This window comes from Condylura cristata, unplaced genomic scaffold (assembly GCF_000260355.1).
Source record: "Condylura cristata isolate star-nosed mole 26May11 unplaced genomic scaffold, ConCri1.0 scaffold00029, whole genome shotgun sequence".
Taxonomy (NCBI): Eukaryota; Metazoa; Chordata; class Mammalia; order Eulipotyphla; family Talpidae; genus Condylura; species Condylura cristata.
Window position 1 is genome coordinate 11,012,119 of NW_004567130.1, and position 26,432 is coordinate 11,038,550.

At 54.7% G+C, this 26,432-nt stretch overlaps 2 protein-coding genes across 5 annotated transcripts in view; one reads left to right on the forward strand and one right to left on the reverse strand.

The window, feature by feature from the left end:
- Window positions 1-800: 800 nt before the first annotated feature.
- On the reverse strand, window positions 801-17,630 carry MVK (mevalonate kinase). Of its 3 annotated transcripts, none has more exons than XM_012731055.1 (12): window positions 17,419-17,630; window positions 16,491-16,582; window positions 15,518-15,665; window positions 13,235-13,379; window positions 12,044-12,199; window positions 10,340-10,443; window positions 9,801-9,846; window positions 7,215-7,328; window positions 6,596-6,686; window positions 6,142-6,258; window positions 2,551-2,704; window positions 801-1,573 (listed from the first exon to the last, which is right to left on the reverse strand). In XM_012731055.1, the coding sequence occupies exons 2-12, from the start codon at window positions 16,566-16,568 to the stop codon at window positions 1,422-1,424; spliced, it is 1,305 nt and encodes a 434-aa protein (XP_012586509.1). In that variant the 5' UTR covers window positions 16,569-16,582; window positions 17,419-17,630; the 3' UTR covers window positions 801-1,421. The 3 variants fall into 3 exon arrangements, with proteins under 3 accessions (XP_012586509.1, XP_012586510.1, XP_004690737.1); XM_012731056.1 differs by having other exon boundaries at window positions 17,376-17,630; XM_004690680.2 differs by lacking the exon at window positions 7,215-7,328.
- A 272-nt stretch (window positions 17,631-17,902) lies between these two features.
- Window positions 17,903-26,432, forward strand: part of MMAB (methylmalonic aciduria (cobalamin deficiency) cblB type) — an 11,349-nt gene continuing 2,819 nt past the window's right edge. The window contains exons 1-6 of one of the 2 annotated variants that reach the window (XM_004690681.2): window positions 17,903-18,057; window positions 19,088-19,149; window positions 21,711-21,804; window positions 24,555-24,612; window positions 25,928-26,000; window positions 26,170-26,287. In XM_004690681.2, the coding sequence (XP_004690738.1) occupies window positions 17,942-18,057; window positions 19,088-19,149; window positions 21,711-21,804; window positions 24,555-24,612; window positions 25,928-26,000; window positions 26,170-26,287 (521 nt within the window). In that variant the 5' untranslated portion in view covers window positions 17,903-17,941. The remainder of the gene's footprint in view (window positions 18,058-19,087; window positions 19,150-21,710; window positions 21,805-24,554; window positions 24,613-25,927; window positions 26,001-26,169; window positions 26,288-26,432) is intronic. The other variant, XM_012731057.1, reaches the window with a different exon arrangement.

Here is a 26,432-nt window from a genome sequence, read left to right on the forward strand (position 1 = left end):
CTCCAACCTGCCTGAGAGTGCAGAAGTGATGTTTCATGCATGTGTCTATGAAGAGCAAGGGCATGAAGTCCCCTCTGGGGGTGCTGGCGCCATTCTTCTAAGCCGGGCAGAATCCTTTCCTATTGCTCTCACATTCCAGGCAGTGACCCAGGCCCAGCCCAGGGCAGGGCCACCTGCAGGGCTAGAGCTGATGCCTGCGGCCTGCTCCCACTCACCCATCCTGTGAGGGTGCTGGGAAAGGCACGAGCTGCCCCCTAGTGGCCGAGGGCAGGAGCACACGGAGTCGGCCCCCACCCTCCTGGGGCCCAGGTCCCCTTAGCCGCGTGCTAGCCACCAGAGTCCTTCCTGGCATCCTGCCACTTCAGCAGGACCCAACTGTCAGGTGAAGCTCAAATAGGGTCAGGTAGGTGCTAAGTGCACTGGGCTATGAGCGCTAGTCTGTTTTCCCCAGCCAGAAGCTTAATTGCAGTAAGGATGACTCTAGGCCTTACACAGGTTTTTGGCTCCATGGCCTACAAGTCTGTACACTAGCGGACGTTCGTGATTCTGGGCGCCAGGAGACTTGCAGCACTCTTTGGGGAAGGCTGGAGTTGTGTTGGTGGACTGAGGGCCTCAGGCTGTCCCCGCATCTGTGCCTGTCCAGCCAGGCCATCTGGGAAACCTCCCCACAACACTGAGGTGCACACCCAGTGACCCCAGCCCCTGAAGAGCTCCAAGAAAGGGGCTGGAGCAGGGGAGGGGACAGAGACCAACGGGGGTGAGCTGTGACCGCATGTGGACGCAGAGTGAAGCGCTGTGGACACAGTGTCCATCTTTTTATTCCCCCTTTGCCATCTATTCTGCAGACCTCGCAGATACAGATTCGGAGGAAGCACAGACCGACCCTGACTTCAGTCAGCCTTGTGAGGGAGGATGAGGGCCACGACCACGACCTGGACACGGCCTCAGGGGCCAGTTGAGTCAGGGGAAAGAACAAGGGGCCTAAAGTGCGCTGTGGTGCCAGCAGAATGAAGTGGATGGAGGGAGATGGGGTGGGGGTCAGCCTGCAGGACCAGGGAAGGCTTCCTGGAGGAGGAGGGAGGGGCCTGGCCCCGAGGGCAGGTGCATGTGCAGAGGCAGGGAAGGAAGAAGGGCACCCTGCTCCAGAAACCAGATCCCCACATCCAAGCGTCCAACCACGTAGGCCAGTGAGTTCAAAGGTAAAGGCAGAGGCCTAAGTAGATGGGTGTGTGGGAGCTTCCGGTCCCACTGCTGCTGGCTCAAGAAAATGCCCAGACCGTGTCTTCTGGGCAGCCCAGCCCACTGCAGATGTTGGGGTGTCACAAGGATGGGGGCCCTTGTCAGTGGCAGGTGCCCACTGGCCAGTACAGAATAATCCACGAAGCGGCTTCTTGTTAGGGCTGCAGCAGTGTGGGCTCCTGTCAGAGGCTGTCCAGGGCCTGCTGGACAGGCGCGTCCAGGGAGGTGGCTGAGTGGACAGAGACGCCAAGGGCGCCGATGCTGGTTTCCCAGCAGTCAAAGCCACAGTTTTCCAGTGCCTGCTTTGCGGCCTCCACCTGGGGCTGCTCCAGATCTGGAAGGCGGGAGAGCGGCAAGTCAGCCCTGACAACCAGCCCCTCCCTTGGAGAATGTTCATCCCGTTTCAAGGAAAAGGCCAGGATTCAGTCTTCCTGCTGGGGGGTGCCAGGCCTCACACCCTCCCAGCAAGGGGGGCGGTCACAGGGAACACTGAACAGTGGACTCTCAAGACACAAAAGCCAGGTCTGTCAGATGGGGCCACAGACAAGCGAGGCCCCTCGAGGCCTCTGCCTCCTCACCTGGGAATGGGGCTAATAAGGACACCTCCCCCCAGCCCTCAAGGGCCCCTGGGAGGCTCCATGGGGTGAACTGTAAGTGCCTAGTGTGGCACTGGGCACACCCTCAAGAGAGGCTCTCACGCACCCTCGCCATGGACCCTGGGCTAGGAACCTCCTGTCGTGCTGGTTAGAACCATGGTGCAAGTCAAAGAGGGAGAGGGAGAGGGGAGAACTCCAGGGGGGGCAGGGGAACGGGCATACTGGCAGAGGGCCCCAAGAGCGGCGGGGTGTGGGGGCATGAACCACCTCTGGGCGTGCCTGCGGCCAGCACCAGCACATGGGCTTCCTGAGCCCACGCTTGCCTGCTGGCCCCCAGCTGGTCGGGAAAGAAGCTCCCTTGTGTAGTCACGGCCTGGCCAGGTGGCCGGCGCAGGCCAGTGAGGCCAGACAGGAAGTGCCGATGCCCGACACCTCCCAAGCTTGTAGGGGCCTTGGCAGGGAAGAGGCAGCGGGAACAGCCACCTTGCCATAGACTTCTGCCACTGCCAAGGTTCCCTTCTTGAACCTGGACAAAATTTATCAACTAATTACTAACGGCCTGACTTTATCAAGGCAGAAGAGAAGCCCAGAGAGGCGAATGAACTGGACCGAAGCCACAGAACACAGGAGACGCCTGTTCACACACAGGCCTCTCCTTCCTCCCCAGGAACCTTCGTATGCACCCAGGCCGGCCGCCTTGCCAGTCCCCTGGTACCTGTCCTGAGGAGTGTGATGCCGCAGCCGCCGCCGCCGCCACCGGTGAGCTTGCTGTGCAGCCCATGGGCTCTGGTCACCTGGCACAGCCGGTCCAGTGAGGCATGGCCCACACCCAGGGCATTCAGGTGGTGCTGGTTCATGTCGATGAGCTCCTGGAAGGGAAGGTTCACTCTATGCCACTTGGCCTGCCTGGGACGGAGGTCCTGGGCTTTTCCTACTGGCCCCATCTATCTGAATAAATGGCTCTGACAACCCAGCACACCGTCCTTCTCCTCTAGTACAAGACACTTTCTTCCCTGAAGAACTCCCCAAGGGTTTGGCATGGAGCATGTGGCCCGGTCTGGCACAGAAGCCTCTGGCTTCGGTGACTGGTCAGGGATGGACAGATGGCCCCGGCCAGGCCAATCAGGGCTCTCAGGTTTTCTGTCTCTTCCTACAGAAGCTGCTAAAACTAGGGCCTTCACTGCTGGTGCAATGGGTTAGAGAACAGCACTACAAAGTCAGCTGCAGCCGCTTCAACATGAGTTCAGTCCCCGGCCAGGGAGCTGACCCACATGGAGCAGCAGACCTCTCCTGACCCGCCCGCTGCTCCCCTCAGCGGTGTACTTTGTCAATCTGCCTGTTCTGCTCCCCACTCTGTCTCTGGTGAATCCTCTCACCCCCTGCACTTCTAGCCTGTACCCCAGTTCTGTAGGCATACATAAAATGAATCTTGATAAAAAGAGGCTGCTAAAACTAGCTGACTTCAGAGACAGGATGCCAGAGTTCTCCCTGCCACCCAGTTGGAGATTACACGGAAGATGGAAAGAGATTTTGAAACATGCTGTTTGGCCTCTGGATCCAACTATGCATGTAGTGGTTTACCTCTGGCTTCTAAATTATGAGCCAATAAATTCCTTTCCTTGCTAGAGCCTGGTGGAGATAAACTTCTGCCATTTGCGTAATTCTCAAGAAATATGCTATCCTACAGCTGCCTCAGGTCCAAATTTGCGAATAAGAACCAGTTTGTAGTTCTAACAAGGCCATGAGTAGGGGAAACAGCTAAATGTTTGTTCAGGCATCTTAAATTCTACACAATAAAAGTCCTGCTCTCCCAGGATCAAATGAGAAGTGGGTTGGTGCAACAGCCTAGGCATCCACTATTTACATTTCATTTACTGCATCAGTGTTTGCCAAATACCTGCAACACGCCAGACACGGTGCTAGAGGCCTGGGCTGTGGGCACAAGTACCCAGCTGCAGGCCCTGCCGGCCAGACTCTAAGAACACCAGCACTGGGGTCAGGCGGGCCCGGGTCTGTGTCCCAGTCCTGCTGCTTCGGGATTGTGCGCCTCTGAGGCCTCAGTTTCCCTCCTTGTCAATCAGGGATTATGAAAGTACCTACCCCTGGGCCTTCCCTGGTTAAAAGGGTTAAAGCGCAGCACTGTGAAGCTCTCGACAGCCACTGCAGCACGAGTTTGATTTCTGACCAGGGAGCTGACCCACATGGTGCAGGAGACCCCTCCTGTCTCGCCCGCTGCTCCCCTCCGCAGTGTGTTTCAGTAGCTTTGCCCATTCTGCTCCCCACTCTGTCTCTGGTGAGTCCTCTTGCCCCCTGTACCTCTGGCCTGTACCCCACTTCTTGTTTGCATAAATAAAAAAATAAATAAATAAAAAGAGTACCTACCCCATCACTGTGAGGGCCATGACAACGAGGGGGGTCTTTCATATAACAAGAAGCATGGGGGCCGTTAGCGCTTTTACCGTTGCATGACCATCGTCCCCACTGTTATAAAGAGGGACACAGAGGCTCGCAGAGGGAAATGACTTGCCTAAGGTCACAGAGGGAGGATGATACCTAGCCGGCACTGGAAGCTGAGCCCACCTGAAGAGAGGCTCCTGCCTCCAAGCATGTCCGGGCCCTCTGCCGCCACCCCCTTCTTACAGGGTTTGACAGCGTGAGCTCCGCTCCACGCCTGCGCACACGAGGGCTGCCCATCACCGAGCTGTCTGCTGGGGCCCACCTGGTTCTCCTGCCCAGGACCGGGGGGCAGGTGGGGCTGGCCCCCCCACAGCTCACACAGCCCAGCACTTCTGACAAGCAAGCAGACAGGCGTGATGGCCCCGTGGCAGCCCCAGGGCCGCGCACCGGCCCTGAGGGCGGAAGTGAAAGAAGCCTTCTGGGGGCCCCTCGCTGCGCCTGAGCGCCAGGTGTCACATTGCCGAGGCAGGTTCCAGACACCTGTCACATTCTGATCCAAAATCTGTCAAGGATCAGCTGACAGGTTGTGACACAGGAGAGCAGCTCGCTGGTTTGAGTGCAAAGCTGCCCCGGAGCCGGGCTGCACATTTCCGCGGCTGCCACAGCCAAAAATACACACAATGTCTAATCAGCGTGCTGTTCGGCGGCGTTCTCCGGGGGCTCAACAGGGTGTATTTTAGGCAGTACTCCATCATTATTAATTTCCTACTCAGGAGGACTGTGTTCCCTCCTTTCACGCGCAAGGAATTGAGGGAGAGGGGTGCTGGAAGAGGGCAAGCACGGACGCGATGAGACCCGTGCCCGGCCCGCCCAGAGCAGATGCTCCCTGAAGGGCCTCGCGCATGGCACAGACCAGAAGTCAGCGGCCCAGACACCTACTAGCTGGAAGACCCTGCACGAAGTCACTCTCGTGAAGGCCTCAGCTTCTCATCTGCAAAGTGGTGCTAACACAGCTGCTTCACAGGTAGGTTACAGAGACAAGTGAGAGGTCACAGGGGAAGAGACCTGGGACAGCAGCTTCCACTCAGGACAAGGTACCAGACTCCACTGTCTACGCGGCACAGGGGGGCACCAGGCCAAGGTGGTCCAGGCTAGGGAGTGGTGGGGAGTGCGGCAAAATCGAGACCACAGCCTCTCTCGAGGGCCCCCCCCTACACTTCCACCCCTACAGCCACATCAGCTGGACGGCCTGATCCCAGCTCCTCAGGGGAAGCCGCATGGCTGCTGAATGTCGGCTCAGTCACAGGCCAGTGGACCCTGCCTGAGGTCGAGCCCGGGCCTCGGCTTACCGAGCTGGGGGTTCATTACGCACCATTCCTGTGAGTCACCCACCAGACCCCGCTGCATGCTTAAGACACTCCAGGGAGCCCCCACCACAGCAGGGACTCAGACCCTGGCCTGAGCACATCCAGAGTGCAAGGCCTCAACCTCCACACTGGAATTATGCAATTTCATAGTTCGAAGTTTCGGAATTCTGAATTACACCACTCTGGGGTTACAAAGATGAAAAACAAGTTTAGAAGGCGGTAAATAACTACTGCACCAACAAACACAACTACCAGAAATGACAGCACTGAGGCCCGATAAGAAACTGCTCCTGGATGTGCGGACTGCCCGCGTGCCCCACACCCGGCCCAACAGCCTCCGCGCTGTTCCCGCAGCCTCTCACTTCCTCACTCTGAAACATCTGTCAAGAGGCTCAAAAATAAGGCACACGCACTCACACATACGCCTAGGGAACCGCCTGGCCTCGGTTTTCGCCCAGGGGACCCGAGTGCAGCCCGACGGGAGCTGCTGAGCGGACAGTGGTGTGCAGCGAGCGACCTGGGCCCTGCAGACGGGCTCTTACTTCCAGCACGAGGTAGTGCTCCAGGGCAGGGGCCGCCGCCATCTCTCCCAGCACGCGTTCACACTCCAGGGAAATGGCACTCATGGAGGCGAGGAGGGGGGTCACGATCTCTGGGAACTGGAGGGAAAGGAAGGGGCTGTGAGGCCAAGGGGCAGGCAGACCCTGGACCACCGGCACCTGCTCTCTGCGGAGGAAGCCGCCTCTCCTTCCCGCCTGCTGTCTGCCTGGTGGCCGACCCCACCGGAAGCCGGGCTCTCCTGCAAGGGCAGCAGGGCCACCACCCTGTCTTGCCCTCGGCTGGGGTGCAGACACAGCCGCACCGCCCTTGCTGCCAAGGCTGCCTCCCCGAGTCCCCGGCACCCCTTTCCTCCCCCACGCACGAGGCAGAGGGGAGTTAACACGCAGAGGGGCCGAGCGCCCTCCTGGCAGCGCGCCCTGGGGGAAGCTGCGCCACCTTGAGCAGCCTGCTCCTGACGCTGCTCACGAGCGCCTTGGTGCTGCGCGGGACCTTGGTGTTGGTCAGCAAGATCTTCAGGGCCGGCGGCCTGCAGGGTGAAGAGGGCCTCGGTGAACTCGGGGTGGAGGGGCAGGTCAGGGCTAAGAGTCTCCCCACATGCCATGCCACCCCAATACAAAGCAGAAGCGGAGGCCCAGGGAGCTGACAGTCAGAACAAGAAAGAGGCCGTCAGGGGAGCCTCCCACCCCCCACAACGCATCTCCCTGCAGCCCTGGGCAGCCGGACACTGGGCCTTGGCTTGCTGGCGGTGTGCTGGGCTCCAGGGAGGGGACAGAGCATGGGGTGCTCTCTTGGAGTGCAAGGTCCAAAGGTACAAGGCTTCGGTTCTGTCAGGTATGCATCTCAGGGAGCTGGAGAGTTCCATAAAAAAGGGGGGGGGACCTGGAAAGGACAGTGCAGAGGGGGTGCAGGGCGGGGAGATACCCGGGTAGCTGGCAGTCACACAGGAAAGGGAGGCTTGCAAGGATTCGGGTTCCCAGCACGCTGGGCCTCAAGGTGCCACACCAGCCACCTGGCTCCAAGCCAGATGCGGGCAGAGGCAGTCACAGCCGCTCACCTGCCCTCGGAGCTTTCTATGCCGCTCCCCGCCCACAGCACAGTCCAACGGCCTTGTGTTGAACTGTCTTTTGGGCTCACACTCCACTGAGTCATCCGACCCACCTTGGGAGCGCTGCAGGCCGAGACAGAGGGTGGAGGATTTGGAGGTGCTCTGGCCCGAGACAGCTGGAGACAGACAGACTTCCCAATACCCTTATACGCTCTTCTTTTCACAGCTCCAGATTGCAAAATCCAATAGGGCTGGGAAACGCGGCGAGAACCCTGCTCGATCTCACCACCCATGAGTCCATGAAATTACTATCGATTCTCAGACTTGGAGGCTGGCCCCCGCCTTTTTTCTAAACTTTACAAAAGATGAACATTCTATTTGGCTTTTCTCTTCCCTTTGAAAGACAAGCTGCTCCTCAAAAGGGCAGCAATATGGAAGGCCCCATCTTGATCTACTTCGCAAACACTGCACATTTTTAGGGAGAAGCACCCAGTGCGGTTGGGGAAAGGGGTCCTCTAAGCCCCATCCCCGGGATGAACGAGGAGGCTGGCCTCCCGTGCTGCGGAGAATCTGCCATCTGCTCACTGCAGCGCCCTGCAGTCAGCAGTGAAGGTCAGTTTGCCCTGGGTCCCCTCCACAGGGGCGGGAGGAGCTGGGGTACTGCAGGTCCATCAGACAAGTCCTCTGCAGACAGACCTGCTGCCTGCCCTGCCAACCCATGAGCCCAGGGCTCCTAGGATGTCAGGCGCCGCCTGCCAGGGCCGTGCCCTCATCTAAGTGAGGATGCTGGTCTTTTCTTTTCTCCTCTCCGCCTGTCCTGGTTGCTTGCTCCACTCAGCCACCCTGGCCTCCGGCTGCTGTTCAACACAAAACCAGCCACACTCCTGCCTAAGGGGCTTTGTGCTTGCATTTCCTTTGCCAGGGGCTGACCTCATCCTCTACAGCTCTGTGACCCCCAACCTTATGTAATTAGGTCTCTGCTCATATGACATCTCATTAGAGGCCTCCCCTCACCATCCCACCAAGCAGCACCCAATAGTTACAAATAGTATTTGTGGAAGGGGTAAATAAAGCACTTTATAGATAACACCCCTGATCTCATGCTCAGGAGGCCTTTTCTATGAAAAATGGAGGCATTGCCCTAGGGCCCCCACTGCCAAGTAGTAGCAGGCAGCTCCAGCCCAAGACTGCAGACCCCAGAACCCCTGCCCAGCACACACCAACTTCCTTGAGCACCCCTCTCCCCTGGCCTTCCCAGTGGAAGCCTCATCACTCATCTCAAGTAGATGTGGATACCAGTGGGCAGCATCCTCAACCAGAGTGTAGGCTGTACTAGTTTTAGATCCCCAGTTTAGTGATTAGGAGATTTATAGCTCTTATAAAACACAGCATGAAATGCCAGTCTTCCTGCCAAACCCCCAAATCTGCAGCCCGATATAGGATGTCTTACTGTCATCCACGCAGCTTCAGAACCACATAGGTGGCTTCATTCTGAGGATGGTGATTATGTGAGCCCAGCTCCCCATCCCCTCAGGCTCCTCCTCCATGTGGGTTCAGCCCAGCTGGCAGCGCCAGCACCCCTCTGGACCCCCAGGCCCACTGCCACATGCTCTGAGCAGGAGGAAGCTGAGCCACACTTCCAGGGACAGGTGCAATGTCCGGAGGCACTTCTGGCGGTCTCAGCTGGGGGATGGGCGCTCCTGGCATCTAAGCACAGTTCCTGGCTGCTAAATATACGCTGTCCTGCCCAGGAGGCGCCCACTGGAGAGAACTATGTGCCCGAAACGTCAAAGGCTGAGGCTATGAGAACCTGACAAAGAGCCTCAGACAGGCAGGCGTAGCTCCTGGAAGCCTGCAGAGCTAAGGCATAGTGCCACAGGGGTGTGCCAGGTCACTGAGCCAGTCATGGATGGCCCAGCCGGCCAGGGCCTGTGCCCAACCTCGACGGAGACTGCCCTGGGTACAGAAGGTACGAGGCCCCTGGGGCCTTCCAGCTGTGGAAAGGCCTGCAGCGGCAGCTGCTCCCATGGCCACAACTTAACCCCCTCATCTCACACGTTGCTGTGAGCACAAACAGGACAAAAGACGGCGAAGCTGACTGTGTGGGATTCCAGTTACTCTGAAGAGAAGGGGTAAAGCAGCCCAGAAAAAGGCCCAAGCCACCCAAGGCCCTCTGTTCCAAGTCTCCCGCACGCCCACGGGCTCCTGTCCTCTCTGCCCGCACGCCTTCATGAAGGTGACCCTCGCGGAGTCTGCAGTGGCCCCGTGTGCCTGCGCCCAGCTGAGATTCATCTTCATATCCCAGGCCTAGTGCAGTGTCACCAGGAACACAGGACAGTATCAATTCTTGTTTACGAAATGAACAGACAAACGGATGAGTGAACGGGCGAGCAGCTGGGTCTGGGGGGACAGCCACTTGCTGCAAGGTGAACGGCACGGCCACGCATGACGTCCCCCTCTCTGGGCAATTTAAGAGCGAAGTGGAAAAGAAAAAAGCAGAGCCGAGAGCCTGAGGCGCGCCCGGGGTGGGGGAGACCCAGGGACACAGGCCCCGCATGCAGCCCTGCCCAAGCCGAGGCCACCCTGCCCCGTTACCTCTTTAAGGGTGTGATCCTTCCTTCCTGGTAGCGGAGGGCTCCTCCTGGGAGAAAAGCCAGCGGTCAGCGCTGAGGGGAAGCTCTGCAGTGTTGCCTCTGGGGCGGAGGCTGGGTGTGCTGTGGGGTTAGAATCTCACCCCACCCCGGCAACAGGCAAGGCGCCACAATCAGGGCCTCCAGCACAGGCACGAAAGGTCCAGGAGGGTGCGAGGGTGCTCTGAGCTGCCCCAGGGGGCTCTCCCCACTGCCCAGGGCCCCATCCGGGACAGTAGGTACTGTGGTGGGGGAGAGGTGCGCTCCATAGCACTGGTTCTGCAGCTGACAGGGCAGAGGCCTGGGGAGCCCAGGCAAAGTGCAGCTGCCCAGCCCCACACATTCGATTCAGGTGTGGGAGCCCTGAGATTGCTCCCCGCACCTCAAAACACGGAAATGTGACTTCCTCGGAACCCACAGGTTCTATTCATCCAGGCAGAGCCTGGTCCTCTACAATGGTCATAAAAATTAAACAACAGAAAACAAGCTCAAGGCAGCACCCACCCCAGGTGCTGACTGCATTGTCCACTCCAGAGGGGTTTCCGTGGATCACCTTCTCCCCATGGAAGGCCCACTTGTTAATTAATTCCAGATCCTCTGAGGTCCACCTGAAGGAGACAGAAACCCATCGTTAGAGTGGAGGCGAGTGGGGGCGAGTGGGGTCACCATGGCAGCAGAGGCAGGGGCCATGGGCCCGGTGGAGACCGGAAAAGAAGGGGCTTGGCACCGGCACTCCAGAGAAGAACAGGGCCGCTCTGGAACTTTCCACACAGTGTGAGTGCCCTCTCCTCCCGCCCACCTGGCTCCGAGATGACTAGGATTGGAGCCGGCTCTGGTTGACAAGATCCTGCTTGCCGCTGGGAGACTCTGGGCACCTTACTTAGCCTCGCTGACCCCTGCTTAGCCCACCCTCGTCATAGGCTAGCTGGGGTGATGGGATGTTGCAAGGTCAAGAGCAGGCCGCAGTGTCACTGGAACAGGCCCTGCCCCCACCAGGCTGCCTTTAAGGGGAGGGAGGTCTGAATGTTTCCCAAAGCCCTTTGTGTAGGGCAAACCTCGAGCAATGTGACTCTGGACTCGGGCAACCCCAAACACCCCAAGGACCACCAAGTGTCTCTGGCTCTCTCCCAAGCACAAGGCCAGCGCCTCCCTCAGAAGAGATGTGGGCTTGTTAACAGCTAACAGAGCGAGGGAACAGGCCGGACACCTGAGCACCTAACCAGGGTGGTGACTGCCCCGCCCCTGCCCTCCTCTCTCAGCTTGTCTCCCTGTCAGTCCCTCCCAGACCCCAGACCGCATCCCCAGAACAACCGCCTCACTTCCTGCCCTCAGTTTTCCCATCAGCAAAGCTGGGGTGACAGAGGATACTGAGAGATGGAAAGAGCACGCGGCTGCTTTATGAAACGCACTGCCACAGCCTGGGCCTGGCCTCCCAAGCGTGGGTCCTCTTCCCGCTCTGCTCCGTTTGCTTTTCAGGAGGCTCAGAGCCACAGGATTTTCACAGGAGGCTGGGCTCCAGTTCCTTCAACCCAGAAATGCTAGAGGCAGGGTTTGCTACTCTGGCAGTCTGCTATTCCCAGGGACAGCCTCACAAAGAAGCTGCCGGGCTGGACTCTGGGGCCTCGGCCTCAGCTCTCAGGCCAGGCCAGCCGCACCAGCCCTGTGAGCATCTCCCACATGGCAGGAACAGCCTGTCGGCAGCCCCCTTCCGAGACGCCTCCCTGAGCACAGCGATGAAGCACAGAGGTGCCAGGAGACACCCCAGTCTCACAGACACAGCTCTTGTGAGCCGTTAAAGGACACAGCCGACCCCGGGGGCTAGCAGGGCGCCACAGTGCATCAGTGGCAGGGGTGGGCCCAACGGCTTGCTGAACTGGCCACCCTCTATGTCTGGGCTTGAGCTCTTTTTATCATACCACGGGAACCTCAAAGACGCCAGGTGGGGGGAAAGGAGTGTGGGGAGGTGAAGCTGATGCTGTCTATTGCAGGGACAAAAACAGCCAGATGGCCTGGGTTCAAATTCCATTCTTCCATCACTGGCTGTGAAGCCTGGGCCAGCTGTTTGGCCACTCTGTGCCTCAGTTTCCCCCTCTGTAAACTGGCCTCTGTGATTCCTCTCGCCTCACAGGGTGTTAAGCTCTCAGCGAAGCACCCACACTCACGTCGCAGAAGGAGCACAAGGTTAACGATCAAAGTGAGGGTTCTTACCTGCTGACTGGCTCCCCGTCCTTCAGGGGGTTTGCAATCACCCCACACGCGGTCAGAAGGGCGGCAGCCAAGCACACCGAGTAGGCGCCACTGGAGCCCAAGCCAGCCCCAGCAGGCAGCTCCGACCACACAGTGATGTCCAGGCTGGGCAAAGTCCTGAAACACAGCAGGAGGGCTGACACGGAGCCAGCGACTGACTCCAGGCTGACTCCAGGGACTTGGCCCAGTTTTCTAAACTTAGGGAAATTTGCTGACCCCAAAGGAGGCCCTGTGGGACAGCAAGATCTCATGGCAAATCAGTCAACTAGAAAACAGGTAGCAGATTCGATGAAATCAGTACCCTGTCCAACCCAACCACAGCTCTCCCCCAAAGTGCCTCATGAACGACCAGTCAGGTCTCGAAAATGCTTGCTGTTCTCACACAAGCAAGGGTCTTCATGCCTGCTCTTGGCACAGGCTGTCTGGAATAACTTTGTTCTTTATCCCCCAGAGAAGTTCCCACCCATCCTGCCAGCCACTTCTCAATTCACTTCTACCCTGAGTATCTCCCTTGACCACCCACACAGGGCATCATCAGAGCTGTCCCTGGTGAACCCCAGCACATAATCTCCTGCCACCTCTGCCTCAGCACCTCGCCCTGGCCCTGGCCACAGGACGCTGCTCCAGCTGGCACTGCCCTGCCTTGTGTAACACCGGCCTGCGTGGGTCACTGGAGCGTCCAGCATTCCCGCATCGTAAGTGTGACTCCTCTAAGTCAGACTGTCAGGCTTCGTGTCCTGGGAGTGCCCTGGAGTCGATGTGCTTGGAACAAGGGTACCTCTGAGCACAGCCAGGGAGAAGCCACACAGGGGAGCACGGCACAGAATCTGGCTTTGGTTCTACCACATCAGAGGCTGGGGTGGGGGGGCGAGTGTGCGAGGAATGTGGGTGTCAGGGGTAATGGCTGGTTTTCTGCTCTTCCACTTACTAACTAGCTGTGTGAAGTGTCCCTCTCTGATCCTGCTTCTCTGTGGGCAAAATGGGGACAGCGCCTCTCTCAGAGGTTGCAGTGACGGCGTATCAAGTGTCCAGCACAGTGCCTGGACACTTGGTGAGGACAGCTGATAGCAGCTGTTACTGGAAACCAGCCAGGGAGCACGTGCGTTCTGTGGCCATAGGAAACCCCAGCCCACCTGCCCGCCACACACACACCTCTGCTTCCGGCAGATGGACAGGTACAGGTAAACGAAGGCCAACACAGCCAGGAGTTCATGGTTGGCACAGTCCTTGGTCAAGCCTGCTACCTCCTTCAGCTTCTCCATTTGCTCCGGGGTGGGCACTGTGACATCACCTTGTTCTGTCACATAAGCAAACAAGCTCTCAGGTGGGTGAGGGGGCCTCAGAGGCCTGTATGGACCGCAGAATACAACCCAAGCAGTTTCAGCAAATAGCCTAGATGCCTGGTGTGAGTCTGTGGGTGGACTTCCGGCTTGGGAGGCAAGCAGACTTGGGCTTGAGTCTTGACTGTACCACTTACTGACCATGCGACCCTCCGCATGTGACGTAATCTGTCAGGACCTCAGTTACCTTCTAGAAAAAGGATGATAATCGCAGTACCTCTTCACAGAATCATTGAAAGATAAACTTAAAATACATAAAATCTTTAGCACAGCTCCTGGCACACAGTAAGTGTTTAAGTAATAGTTTAAAAACACATAGGGCACCTCCCTGTGGCATGAGTTAGACACCTGGCCAGGGAGCACACCCACATGGCTCAGCAGATCTCTCCTAATTTTGCCCACCGCTCCCCTCAGCAGTGTACTTTGTCAGTCGGCCTATTCTGCTCCCTACTCTGTCTCTAGTGAATCCCCTCACCCCCTGCATCTCTGGCCTGTACCCCAGTTCTTGTATGCATCAATAAATATAATAAATCTTGAAAAATAACTAAAACACACTTCTACAGAGGAAGTGAATCCTAGCTCAGGCATTCAAAAGTCTGAGTTTTACTCAAGAGCACAAATCAAAATCAAGGCAGTTTTAAGTTACTCCCCAAATTACTCCCTTCCCAAAGCATAATTAGCAGGAACAAGATGTTCAGCCACATCCTGTGAATGTGAAGTGTGGAGATCTGCCAGGGCAGGAGGGAAGGGCATGAGGGGGCCACTTCTCTGCAGTGCTCTGGCAGGCCGGGCCGCTCCCCTTGGGGTGCGGGGGGCGGGGGGGCTAGGGAGGCTGAGCCAGTCTGACCAGCTTACCCTCACAGTAAGGGCGGGGAACTGAGCCGGGTGTGTCTGCTAGGCAAGCTCAAGGTGGGGCACGTACGAAGTGCCATGTGCGCATCGTGTTAACGATACTTTCTAAAGGGAGCCAAGCCGGTGCCTGTATTGCTGAGAACCCAGCCATTTTAGATGTGATGGAGTAGGCTGCTCCCTAGCAGCGTAGGCTGTGGAGTTTCGAAAGAACTGGATTTGAGTCCATCTGTACCACTAACAAGCTGTGAGACCTGAGCCTCTTGAACCCTGAATCTCAGTTTTCTCAGCCATGAAATGGGGATGCACCATGCTCTACTTCCAGGGAAAACTGAATGGAGAGTAAGCGTGCTGAGATACAGAATACAGAGTTCCGAGCCTGGCACAAAGATGCTCACTGTACTTATTCCTGTGTTAGAAGAGAGCAAAAGGACAGTGAAGACAAGTAAGAAAAAAACTGGCAACCTAGTAGAAAACACAGTTCCAAAAGGCTCCTGCATCTCCTAAGACTAATTTGCTTGAATACGTGACGTCCCCACCCAGCATCATGCCCTAAACCCAGCTCTGAGCCTCTCACTGCCCCTGCACCTCTGGCCTGTACCCCAGTTTTATATGCATAAATAAATAAATCTTAAAAAAAAAAATAGCAACAATGCTATTACCAGTCATTTATATGGAAGATGTGTTTAAGCATCCCCAGATCCCAAAATCTAACCTACTCAGTCATATAAAAAAGAATGTTCTATTTTCAGATACTGGGGGAAACCTGTATATTCTCCTTGCTGTAACATTCCAGAAAGTAAGGCTCCCTCTGTCTACTCTCTGACCTTAGGCCCCTCCCAGAAGTTACAAACCACCACGGTCAGTTGGATGTATGTCTTTTCAGATATTTTTCTATGCATACACACATACTGACACTTAATCTGTTCCTCTTCCTCATCCTGCACTATGCTATTTCATTCCACAAGATGCTATTTTTGCATCTTCTGCTTTTTCACACAATAGCAGGCTTGAGGATCTGCCCACAACCACTTGCATAAATGTAGCACATCATTTTATGATTTTAAATGTTAGTAAATAAATAAATGACGCCAATGGTACAGGGTCAGGAGAGAAACACCTTCCAGAAGGGCTTTGTCCCTTGGGGCAGCCTAGAATGACTGAGAGGAATGACACAGTCTTCCTCTCCCCTTCTCTTCAGGGGCCAGCCTCTTAACTTTATCTGGTTCTTCCTCCCTTGACTTACCCAGAAAGCTTGTGTCCAGTTGCTGAAGGCTGGTCACATCCCAGGTGCGCCTGATGCCAATATTTGGTAAGTTGAGGTTCACTTTTCCATGGCTGTGGAGCTGAAGCCTGAGGAACGTTCTCAAGTTCAAGGCCACAGCCAGTGCCACCTATAGAATAAAAGTTGAAAGCAATTAGGCTGAGGGTGGATGGCAAGAAGCATGGGTCCTGACTTAGGAAAAAGGGTGCCATGTCAATGTGTACAGAAGAGAGAACAATATTAACACATGGGTCGCTCCCACCGACGTCCTCAGCTAACACTAAATCAGCTAGGCATGCCCTTTCACTAAGGCTGGGCACAACCACAACCACTCACTTAGAAGTTCATATCTACTGATACCTGCGTCCCCATGCAAAACCTTAGAGGCTCTCTAGATTGGCTTCCCCATAACCACCATGTCTTCAAAGATACTCATAAGAACATGAAGGATGCCCACGTGGAGGCATGGGGGAGGAATGAGTGCCGGATTCAGGCAGGCTCAATTCACTCCTGGCTCTCCCCAGGTGAATGGGACCTTAGTCAAGTTGCCCCGTTCTTCGCCTAAGCCTCAATTTCCACATCTGGGATAATTAAAATTTAACCCAAGAGGATAGTTGTGTTCAATGAGATCATTCATGATTCAGACTCGACTGATGTTGATTTCTATATGCTGTAGTGCCCCCAGGCTCAACCCTCAAGTCTTTTTGTTCTTCACAGAATCTCACTTCCTAGGTGACTTCACTCTGCCTACAGGGATTTACATCATCCCTTTGCTATGTTGCTAAGAGAGGTGAGAGAAGCCCTTCAGTCAGCAGAAGACCTCTTTTCCCTGCCTGGGTGAGGAGAAACTCGTCACCTCTCTGATCTCCCCCCTGGTTATATGTCAAGGTTTCCCATTAGTTTCTTTTAAGAGTTGAGTAAGGGCGAAGTGGTGCCCAAACCCAGGCCCTCTTACCTTGCCATGGACTACGGCATGTTCTCCATGAAGGATGACTTTCCCCGGAGCAGACACCAACAGGACTTCCGGCAACATGGCCCTTGCGGATCCTGAAAGGGAAAGGCCGAGAGAAGTATGTTTCCTAGAGCTTAGCACAGAGCTCTGAGAGAATGTCTAGTGCCAGCCTGTCTTTACAACTAAAGGCAATTACCATCCAGCATCAGCTGTGCCCACAGGCCATGCGGTGCAGCAGTTGGCCAAATACCCAGCTCTCCCATTCCCCAGGGATTTCACTTTAGCCAACTCACTTAAATAGCTGTAAGCTTGCTTTCCCTACATGCTCGATGAGGACCAAAACTATACTTACCCTCACAGGTGGCTGGAAAGGTTAGGGTCCCTATCTCAGTGTGTCACTGGGAAGGTTAAGTTGAATTTAAACACAGGAAAAAAACAATGCCTTAGTACCGTGAACTACTAGGGGATTAAAATATCTCATAGACTCATTGCTTAGTTACTGATACTTATTCCTGCCGCTGTTTTTGCTTCCAGCTCTTATCATTATTAAGGAAATCGTTAAGTACCATAAAACAAAATTATGGGCCAGAAAGAACTCTTTCCTGGACAGTTAGGCAACTCACTTAAATGGCAACCAACGTGTCAAAATCATAAGCCGGCTGCAGGAAATTGCTGCCACTCCCCCTCTGAGCGCACTGAAGCCAAGATCTTTCTAAGCCAGAGTCCTGGAAATTACTTGCAGAACGACAGGTGTGCGCGCATCTTGGAATTTTAGAAATAATGCAAAATTACTCCTTCCAACTCAAGTTTTACGTGGATCAGCTTATGGTGATCCACGAGCTGATGACACGAACCGCACAACGACCTAAATAAGTATAGCATTATCACCTTTCCTTGGTGGGGTAAGCGAGCTCGGAGCCGGAAAACCTACTGTTTATCCAAAGCTGAAAATCACGTCTGTCAGATTCGAGGTTGCTGACCCTTCAAGACGAAGTCTCCGAGATGAAGAAACTGAGAGAGAGAAGGGTGCCTGAACAGGAGCCGTCCGGGATCTCGGTCTCGGATCTGAAACTACCCGCTGCTGAGCCGCCGGTCAGGCACCTGCAGCCGCCGCCTCCTCTCCGAAATCCGAGCCTAAGCTGCTCGGGGACTCCATCCCCCGAGCACCCGCCTCTCTGGGAGGGCAGCCTCTTCCTCCCACCCAGCCAATCAGAGTGCAGGAGCGCCTGGAGCGTTAGCCAATAGATGTTGCCGCCGATCCGCCACAGCTTTCCCCGCCCAATTCCTTCCGTGAACCAATGGGAAAGAAGTCCTGGGGGTGTCCCGCCCTGAGGCGAGAGTGGAGGACCAATGGGCCGTGGAGGCTGTGCGGTGGCGCGGTCGGCTGTAGGCGGAGTCACCTCGGGACCCAGACGGCAGCCTGGCGGGGTCATTCCCAACTGGAGGCCTGACGCATGGCTGTGTGGGGCCCGGCTGGCCGCCTTGGCCTGCGCGGGCGCCTAGGCGGCGCCCGGCTGTTGTGTCCCCGTTTCCAGAGCCGCGGCCCCCAGGGCGTGGAAGACGGGGACAGGTGAGTGCTTGACCCGGAGGGTAACTCGAATACCTGTCGTGTATTGTGACGTCGTCACCGTGGTTCTGGCACACCGCTGTGACGTCATGCGGCAAACTGCCAGGTGACTTCCTCTCTTAGTCCGACGTCACCGTGGGCAATGCGAAAGCAGGGAGATGAGCCCGAAAGAAGTCCAGTTAAGGACAATCAGGGTATGACCCACCAAGAGGATGCGATGTCCCACCAGTTACCTCAGTTCAGATTTAACCTTTGACCAGAGCAGTTCATACTTTTAAGATACGGAGTTACACCAACGATCTAGAGTGCTGTCATCATACACTTTTAAACTTACATCCCATTCCGGAGCCTCAGAACCTGAGGAGTACCGTGAACTACTAAGGGACTAAAATATCTCATAGACGCAGTAATTTAATCTTCGAATAACTTGGTAATGTCACATTTGACTTTTGCAATATGTATTAAAGGTATTGTGTTACTTCTGGAAAATGCTAGTTTTGACCACCTGCCCCCCTTCTGCCCCCCACCTCTCTGCCACACACACACACACAAGGGATCCTGACTTGGTGGTGTAGTGGGTAAAGGGTAGGGGTAAAAGCATTTGTGGTCTGCAGTAAGTTCATCTTTGGCATGAATCCCTAGCCCTGGGTGATCTAGAAAGCTCATTTTGTGAGCTCCAGTTTCCAACAATAAGATGAAAGTCACAGGTACCAACCTTTGGTCTGTGAGGAAATTCCAGAGATAATATAGAAAAGTGATTGGTTATTTCAGAAAATAATTACTGAACATCTGCATTGAATAGAGCACTACATCAACAACTCTGTGGGTGTGGAGAAAGCACAGATTGTCCACCTAGTGCTTAAGCTTAGAGGGATGGAGGAGAAAGGAGTGACTAGGAGATCCGAGCAGCCAGGGGTAAGTGCTGCCTCTGAAGCTGTGAGCGCCAAACCGACACCCACTGAAGGAGCTGCCCCCCGTCCCTGCTTTATATGCCATCACCACTCATCACCTCTTTATGTTTATTTCTCATTAGGCCCCAGCCTTCCTTGAAGACACCCAAGATCCCCAAGATTTACACCAAAACAGGAGACAAAGGTAGAGTGGGGACAGTGAAGAATGTAAAGAAAGATGTGGCAGGCTCCTTTTAAAGTTCTTCCAGTTTCTTTGCAACCATTAAAAAGTATGTAACAGTGTACCTCATACCTCATAAGAGTATGATATGAAATGAAAGATAAGATCGGTGAAATGATAAAACAAACTATAGGACAGTCTAAATAATTAGAATCCATTGGATAAAGATGTGTGTGTGCGTATATTTACTCGTGTTCAGGTACGCAGAGAATGATGGGGTTACTCTGAGAAATGTGTCATTGGGCCATTTCATCATGTGCAGATGTCAGTGTATTTACACGAACCTAGATTCCTGCTATGCAGGCGAGACATAGGGGATACTTACATGTGGGGTTCATCACTGACCAAAATGTCATCATGTGGGGCATGGCTGTCACCTGAAAAGTCATACCTGGGAGAAAGATTGAGCTGTGGGAGAGGGAAATGAACAGAGGGACTTTTGTGGTTTACTGGACATACTTTCATTCTATTTATTTTTGTGAAGAGCACATACTACTACTTTGATAATTAAAAATAAATAAATACCAGGACCTAATGCTTATAGAAAAAAGTAAGAACCAGAACACTGTCAATATGATACTATCGACTAAAGTATAAAGCTGTATAGTTCACAGATTTACCACCTGCACCATTTTTAAGTATACAATTCAGTTGCATTAAACACCTCTTTTTTTTTTTTTTTAAGGTTTATTTATTTGTGCATACAGAACTGGGGTACAGGCCAGAAGTGCAAGGGCAGTGAGAGGATTCACCAGAGACAGAGTGGGGCACAGAACAGGCAGATGGACAAAGTACACTGTTGAGGGGAGCAGCGGACGGGTCAGGAGAGGTCTGCCATGCCATGTGGTCACCTCCGGGGTCGGGGGGTAGGGATCAAACTCATGCTGAAGTGGCTTTAGCTTCTTAGTGCTGTGCTTTTAACCCGCTGCGCCACCAGGGAGGGCCCAGCATTAAACATTTCTATGTATATTTGTATACAGTCAGAGTTGATCCATTAAGGTATTATGACTAGGGAGACAGCACCCTTGGGAGCTATGGGGCCAATCAGGCAAAGGATGATAGAAAGGACTTCTAGGATTGGGCTATGTTAGGTAATTTGGGGAGAATAGGTGGGGGGGAGGGTGCTCTAGATTGTATAGTGTCAGTTCACAAGGGCAATTTTTTTTTTTTGCTTATATTTAATTTTTTTACATTGCTATTCATTTTTGTATAATGCTTGATTTCTCCCATCAGTTGTAATCCCCATAAAATTACCACCACCAAATCACCCATGAACTGTGACTTGTGTTCTCCCCTTTTTCCCCCCTCTCCCCTACAGTATGTCTCAGTTCTAGTTTTTGTCTTCCTGACCCATCATTTGGCTTCCCTATATTCCTCCTATAAGTGAAACCATCCAATATTTTACTTTTTCTTCTGATTTATTTCACTGAGCATAACCCTTCCAGCTCCATCCATGTTGCTGAAAATAGCATGAGTGTATCTTTTTTGATTGCTGAGTAATATTCCATTGTGTATGTGTACCACACCTTGATCCAGGCATCTGTCTTAGGGCATTTAGGTTGTTTCCATATCTTACCTATTGTAAGCAGTACTGCAGGAAACATAGGAGTACAGATTTCCATTCTAATTAATGTTTTTGTGTCCTTTGGGTAGATTTTTAGGAGTGGAATTGCTGGGTAATATGTTAGCTCCATTTTTTAATAATTAAGGCTCTTCCACATGGTTTTTTATAGTTTACATCCCCACCAGCAATATAAAAGGGCTCCTTTTCCTTCACATCCTCTGTAAGGGCGCATTCTTTAACTGAGTATCAATCACTTCTCTCTACAAGGTGGGAGGGACCAAGATGGGCTAAGTCATAATTGATAAAGTGCCGTCACTCATGTTTGCCAGGAAGGAGGGAGATTTGCTCCTTATGATCACCTGGACAGCTCTGCTTACACACAACTATGCAATGGTCTTTTTGGATCTTGGTTTGTCACCACAGTGGCATGTCTGTGGGTGTCCTATGAAATCATGCATTCAGCAGAACACCACTGCCCACCTGTGAGGGCCAGGCCGGTGCCGGCAGCGCACAGCTGGTAGAGTGCAGGGCCAGCCCCTGACTGCCAGGAGCAAGTTTTCTAAGTGTTGGGGGGGGCGGTGATGGGGGAACATGTCCCAGACAGAGGCACAGAGGACTTTCATCTTATATGAAATAAAATGTGTATATGACATGTGTTTTTTGTCTTTAGCAGAATAGTTAGTGCATGGCTTTAAGCTAAAAATAAAGGCATTTCAGGAAAGAAGTGAGGATAGCAGTTAATTACCCTTGGGAGCTGGCGACTGAAAGGGGGTCCATGGGTGTTTCAGCATCAGGCCGCTTTTTGCTGCTCACCCGGGCATATTCAGTTGTGCTCTTAGGATTTGAGCACTTTCCTGTGTGTATGTTACACTTTCAAGGAGAATTTTTTTAAAAAGAGCATATGGGGCTGGGGGGGTAAATGTCAACTTATGTGGCTAAATGCCTTTCTTTTCCCTCACAGGATTTTCTAGCACCTTCACTGGAGAAAGAAGAGCCAAAGATGACCAAGTGTTTGAAGCCTTGGGGACGACTGATGAATTAAGTTCAGCCATTGGGTAAGGGGGTTGAGGTTGGCCTTGGGCTTTGGTAAAGGTAATTAACACGGAGCCTCACAGCATGCTGGCTGCTCGAGGGGGCCTCAGCCTGGAAGCACAGGGGCAGCTGATGAGCTCCCTAGCTGCTGGGCGGTCCTGCCCGCCCTGCACTGCACTCCTGGCCACGTCACGCTGGCTTGCCCCTCCATCCGTGGCAGTGCCAGCTTCAGGGCACTGTGTATGTGTATGGACTGGGAAGCACGCAGTCAGTGAGAGGTGAGTCGACACAGTACACAGGTGAGTCTAGGTGAGTCTGTCTGGGGCCTCTCTGAGTCCTGCCCTGTAGATGAGCACATACCAGCCAGTGAGAAGGTGAGCGCCGCATTAGTGAGGACCAGGCTATGCTGTGATAACAAACCACCTAAATTCTTGTGGCTTACGACACCACAGGCGATTTCACCTTCTTGCTTGTCCACCACAGGTGGCGTGTGTTTCTGCTCCTTGTGGCCTTTACTCTGGTATCCAACCAGCAGGACAGCCACTGTCTGGGGCAGCACTTGCAATCCTGCCTGAGGGAAGAGAGATTTGGTAACATGACACATTAAATCTGCTCGGTTTACTGGCCAGAGCTAGTCACGGTGACGCGCCTCCCCTGACAGCAGTGAGGTGGAAAGGGCGGTAAACACTTGAGAATAGTCACCCAGCCCACCATGCACTGCACGCTGTCGATGGCATGAGGGGCAGTTCCCCAAAACGCTGAGCCACAGACTGTGTGGGTGAAGGTCATGGGTGTCAGCAGACCTTGGCTTTAAAGATTCTACCACTGCTGACTGCTGTGTGACATTAGGCAAGTCACTTAGTCTCTCTGAGCCTCATTTTCCTCCTGCATATCCATTTCATTGGTTTCTTATGAGGCCTGATGAGATCATTCCATGTTTCACCTTAGCAGAGAGCCGAATACAAGGAATAATTAGGTCAGCTGTTACTTTCATCATTAAAACTTACCTGTTTGGAGTATAATGGACCAGGCGAGAAAATAATAAGAATAATGAACAGCCATATACCAGAGATATTTTGAGGGGGTGGAGTGGGGAATGGGATCAAAAACGGGGGGGGGGGGGAATGCACAGATTATGGTGATGGCACACGGGTGACTTGGTGATGGGAAACCCGCAGGGATTACAATTGCGATGGAAAAAAAAATGTACAAAATGATGTAAAAATAAACTATTATATTATAAAACTTACCTGTTTGCAGCTTCCACTTCCCAATCACAGGTGAGATTTTCAAACAGATAATGAGCAGTGGAGCTAGTCTGCCAGCAGAGTAGAGAAGCCAGGCCCCCTTTGTTGTGTGTGGGAACCTGGCGTGGGGGGGGAGGGAGGCAGGCACCAGGTGACGTGGGCAGAGGGGCAGGTAGGTGGGTGAGTTCTGACCTGAGGTCAGAGTCAGCAAATCAGCCAGCCATTGTCCCTCAGTCCATGTGGGGCTGGAGGCCAGGAGCACCTCACTTGCTGGGGGGGTCCCTTTGTCAGATGTTAATGAAGCAGCTCCTGCCTCCCGAAGCCACAGTCTGGGTGCCAGGGGCTGTGGGTGTGGGTGTGGGCGCCTCCCTCTGGGCTGTGTCTCAGGAGCTTTCTCAGTAAGTGGATGATTCTGAGGCACCTACAGGGTGCCGGGCAGGCAGCATCGCTGCGATGGACACACCTGTCCAAGCCCGCCAGCCCTTCCTCTGTCAGTGAAGACCAGCTCGAGACAGGGAGTGGCACGCTGGTTTATTAGCTGCCGAGTGGTAGCTCTTTGTTTGGAGGTTTCAAAGCCGTTTCTACCCTTCTCTTGTCTCTGTGCCCAGGAGGCTGACCTTTGTCCCCTGGTCATCCCAGCTCCCCGTCCTCTGACTTACAGAGGGTCCAGTCACTGGGAGATGCCCACAGTGGGTGGGACAGTGGGTAGAGAGGGCTGTGGGAGGTTTTATTATTCTGCACAGCATGTAGTGGCTTTGGCCGTGGGGCCACATCTCCCTGCCCTGGGGCTCCAGGCTGTGCACTTACCCAGAATTCAGTTCTCTCCAGGATTAGGAATGCTGTCCGCCTCTCCGGTCCTTCATGCTCCTGCTCTTGCATCTGTCATCCATTGACAGTGGCCACAACTGTCACCCACACCCTGTGAATTGTCCCTTCATGAGTGTGACTTTCCTTGGGAACCCTTCAGGGCACCTGTCTCTTCCCTGCCTGGACCCGACGGGTCAGAGGGGACTTCTGAGGGGGGTCAGAGGGGACTTCTGAGGGAGGCCAGAGCCCATCCTGGCCTGCAGAATGGCCCCTGGCTTTCCCCACCCCACTTTGCCATGCCGCCTCCAAAGCCCCACCTCTCGTGTGACTTCATCCAGGAAGCCTTCCCTGGACCCTCACCTAGGCCAAGCTTCCCGGGACGCTCCCTTTCCTCCTGAGCGCTGGTCTCACTTTTTACTTCACCGTCAGTCACGTGATAGTGGTTCACCTCCCCCTCACCTGTGACTAGAACCCACATCCTATTTGTTCACAGCACCTTGCTGGACCAGGTGCTCAGAGAGGAACTGTAGACTAAGAAAAGGCTCCCAAAGAACAGCCACTCGTGCAAACAGGATGTTCTTACTGCCAGCAGTAGAAGTGACCTCTTAGCTGTCGCAGCTAAATTAGCAAAATGGCCCTCGGGGTGGGACAGCGCCTGGGTGGGCCAGCGCCCGGGGGTGTCGCCGCAGAGGCAGGTGCTCTGTCCTTTTTCCTCCTAGGCTCGCTCTGGAATTTATCACAGAAAAGGGTCACCCTTTTGCTGAAGAGCTTCAGAAAGTGAGTAGCATCCTTTTACCCCAATTGGGACTTTTTACATTTTATTTATTTTTAAAGATTTATTTATTTATGCATATAAGAACTGGGGTACAGGCCAGAGGTGTGGGGGATGAGAGGATTTACCAGAGACAGAATAGGGAGCAGAACAGTCAGCTGTACTGAAATCCACTGCTGAGGGGAGCAGCGGCTGGGCGGGTCAGGACAGGTCTACCACACCACGTGGGTCAGCCCCCTGGCCGGGGATCGAACTTGTGCTGCAGTGGCTGCTGATAGCTTCCTGGTGCTGTGCTTTAACCCATTGCACCACCAGGGCGGGCCCAGGACTTTTTCTTTAAAAGCACAACTGGAGTTGCCATTCCACCACCCCTCCTCCGTGTCAGCAGGCCTCATGCTTCTCTGCAAGCCTCCGGCTCTGCTGTGAAACGGAGATGTGGTGGTGGCGAGGACCACAATGGGGAGAAATGTAGAGGAGAGTGGTCTCTGCCCGGCCCAATGCTGCCCACCCGGGACTTGTGGAGATGGGCCGAGATAGTTTAGGTTGTCACAACTAGAAGTGGGGGTGCTGATGGCTAGAGGCCAGGGTTGGAACTGAGTATCCTGCAGGGCACAGGACAAGCCCTGTCCCCCTCTCAACAGAGATCGACCCTGACCCCAATGCCAAGAGCACTGACGCTGCTCCTGGCACACCGTCGCCGTGGCTCTCCGCGAGATCACAGGCCTCCCCACTGCCCGCCACACAGTGGAGCCCAGGCAGGCGCCCAGGCCGAGGCGGCTTGTGGTATGGGCACAGCTGTCTGCTGGCCCTTCCTCCTGCTGGGCTGGAGCCCTGGCAGGCCGGCCCCGCAGACCCGGTGCTCCCGCCCCGGTGCACAGCCCTCCCCAGCCGCCCTTCCTGCTCCCACAGCGCCCCAAGCACCAGCTGGCCACGTACCCGCAGGCCTTGTCCTGGCCGTCCACAAGCCGCTGGCACGTTTGGCCTCTTGACCCAACATTTGCAGGTTAGAAAACCAAAGCTGTCAGGTTAGAGAAAACTCAGAAGACCCAGGGAGACGAGGCTCGGGGTGAGAAGGCTCCCCGTGGCCAGCGCAAGGTGCTGCTCGTCTTCCCCATAACCCAGCCATCCCCAAGGGTGCCACCTGGGTACCCAACACAGACGTCCTGCCGGCGCTTCTGACGGAGTTTGCCCACTAGCTTGTAACTGCCAGCCAGACGACGGCTCGACCCGCATTGATGCCGCCCCGGCTGCCTGCTGACTGGGTGGCGCCTGTGCGGGTCCCACCTCTGCCCTCCTGTGCACCTTCTGTTGCTTCCTCAGATCCAGTGCTCGCTGCAGGACATCGGCTCCGCCCTGGCCACGCCCCGCTCCTCGGCCCGGGAGGCTCACCTAAGTAAGGGGGGGGGCGTGGGGGGGCGTGTTTCTGGGTGTCACCTGGCCTCTGTTAGCCCTGCCCACCAGCACTGGGGCTCCCCTGCCCAGCCGAGGGGACACGAGGCACTTCCCTGGTGACCCGCGGCCCACGGGTTCCTGGCAGCTGCCCTCTGCTCCTTACCCCGCAGAACACACGGCATTCCAGGCCGGCCCTGTCCTGGAGCTGGAGCAGTGGATCGACAAGTACTCCCGCCAGCTCCCCGCTCTCACTGCGTTTATTCTGCCCGTAGGTATGGGGTCGCCGCGGCCGGGGGCAGCGACAGGCCAGGTGCACTGACACCACGCAGGCAGTGAAAAGGACCCCTCTGCTCGACAGTGACAGAAACTGCCCTCCAGCCCCTCAGCAGTGCCCCAGCCCTGCCCACTTGGGAGGGGTGCTCCGTGGGCCCCC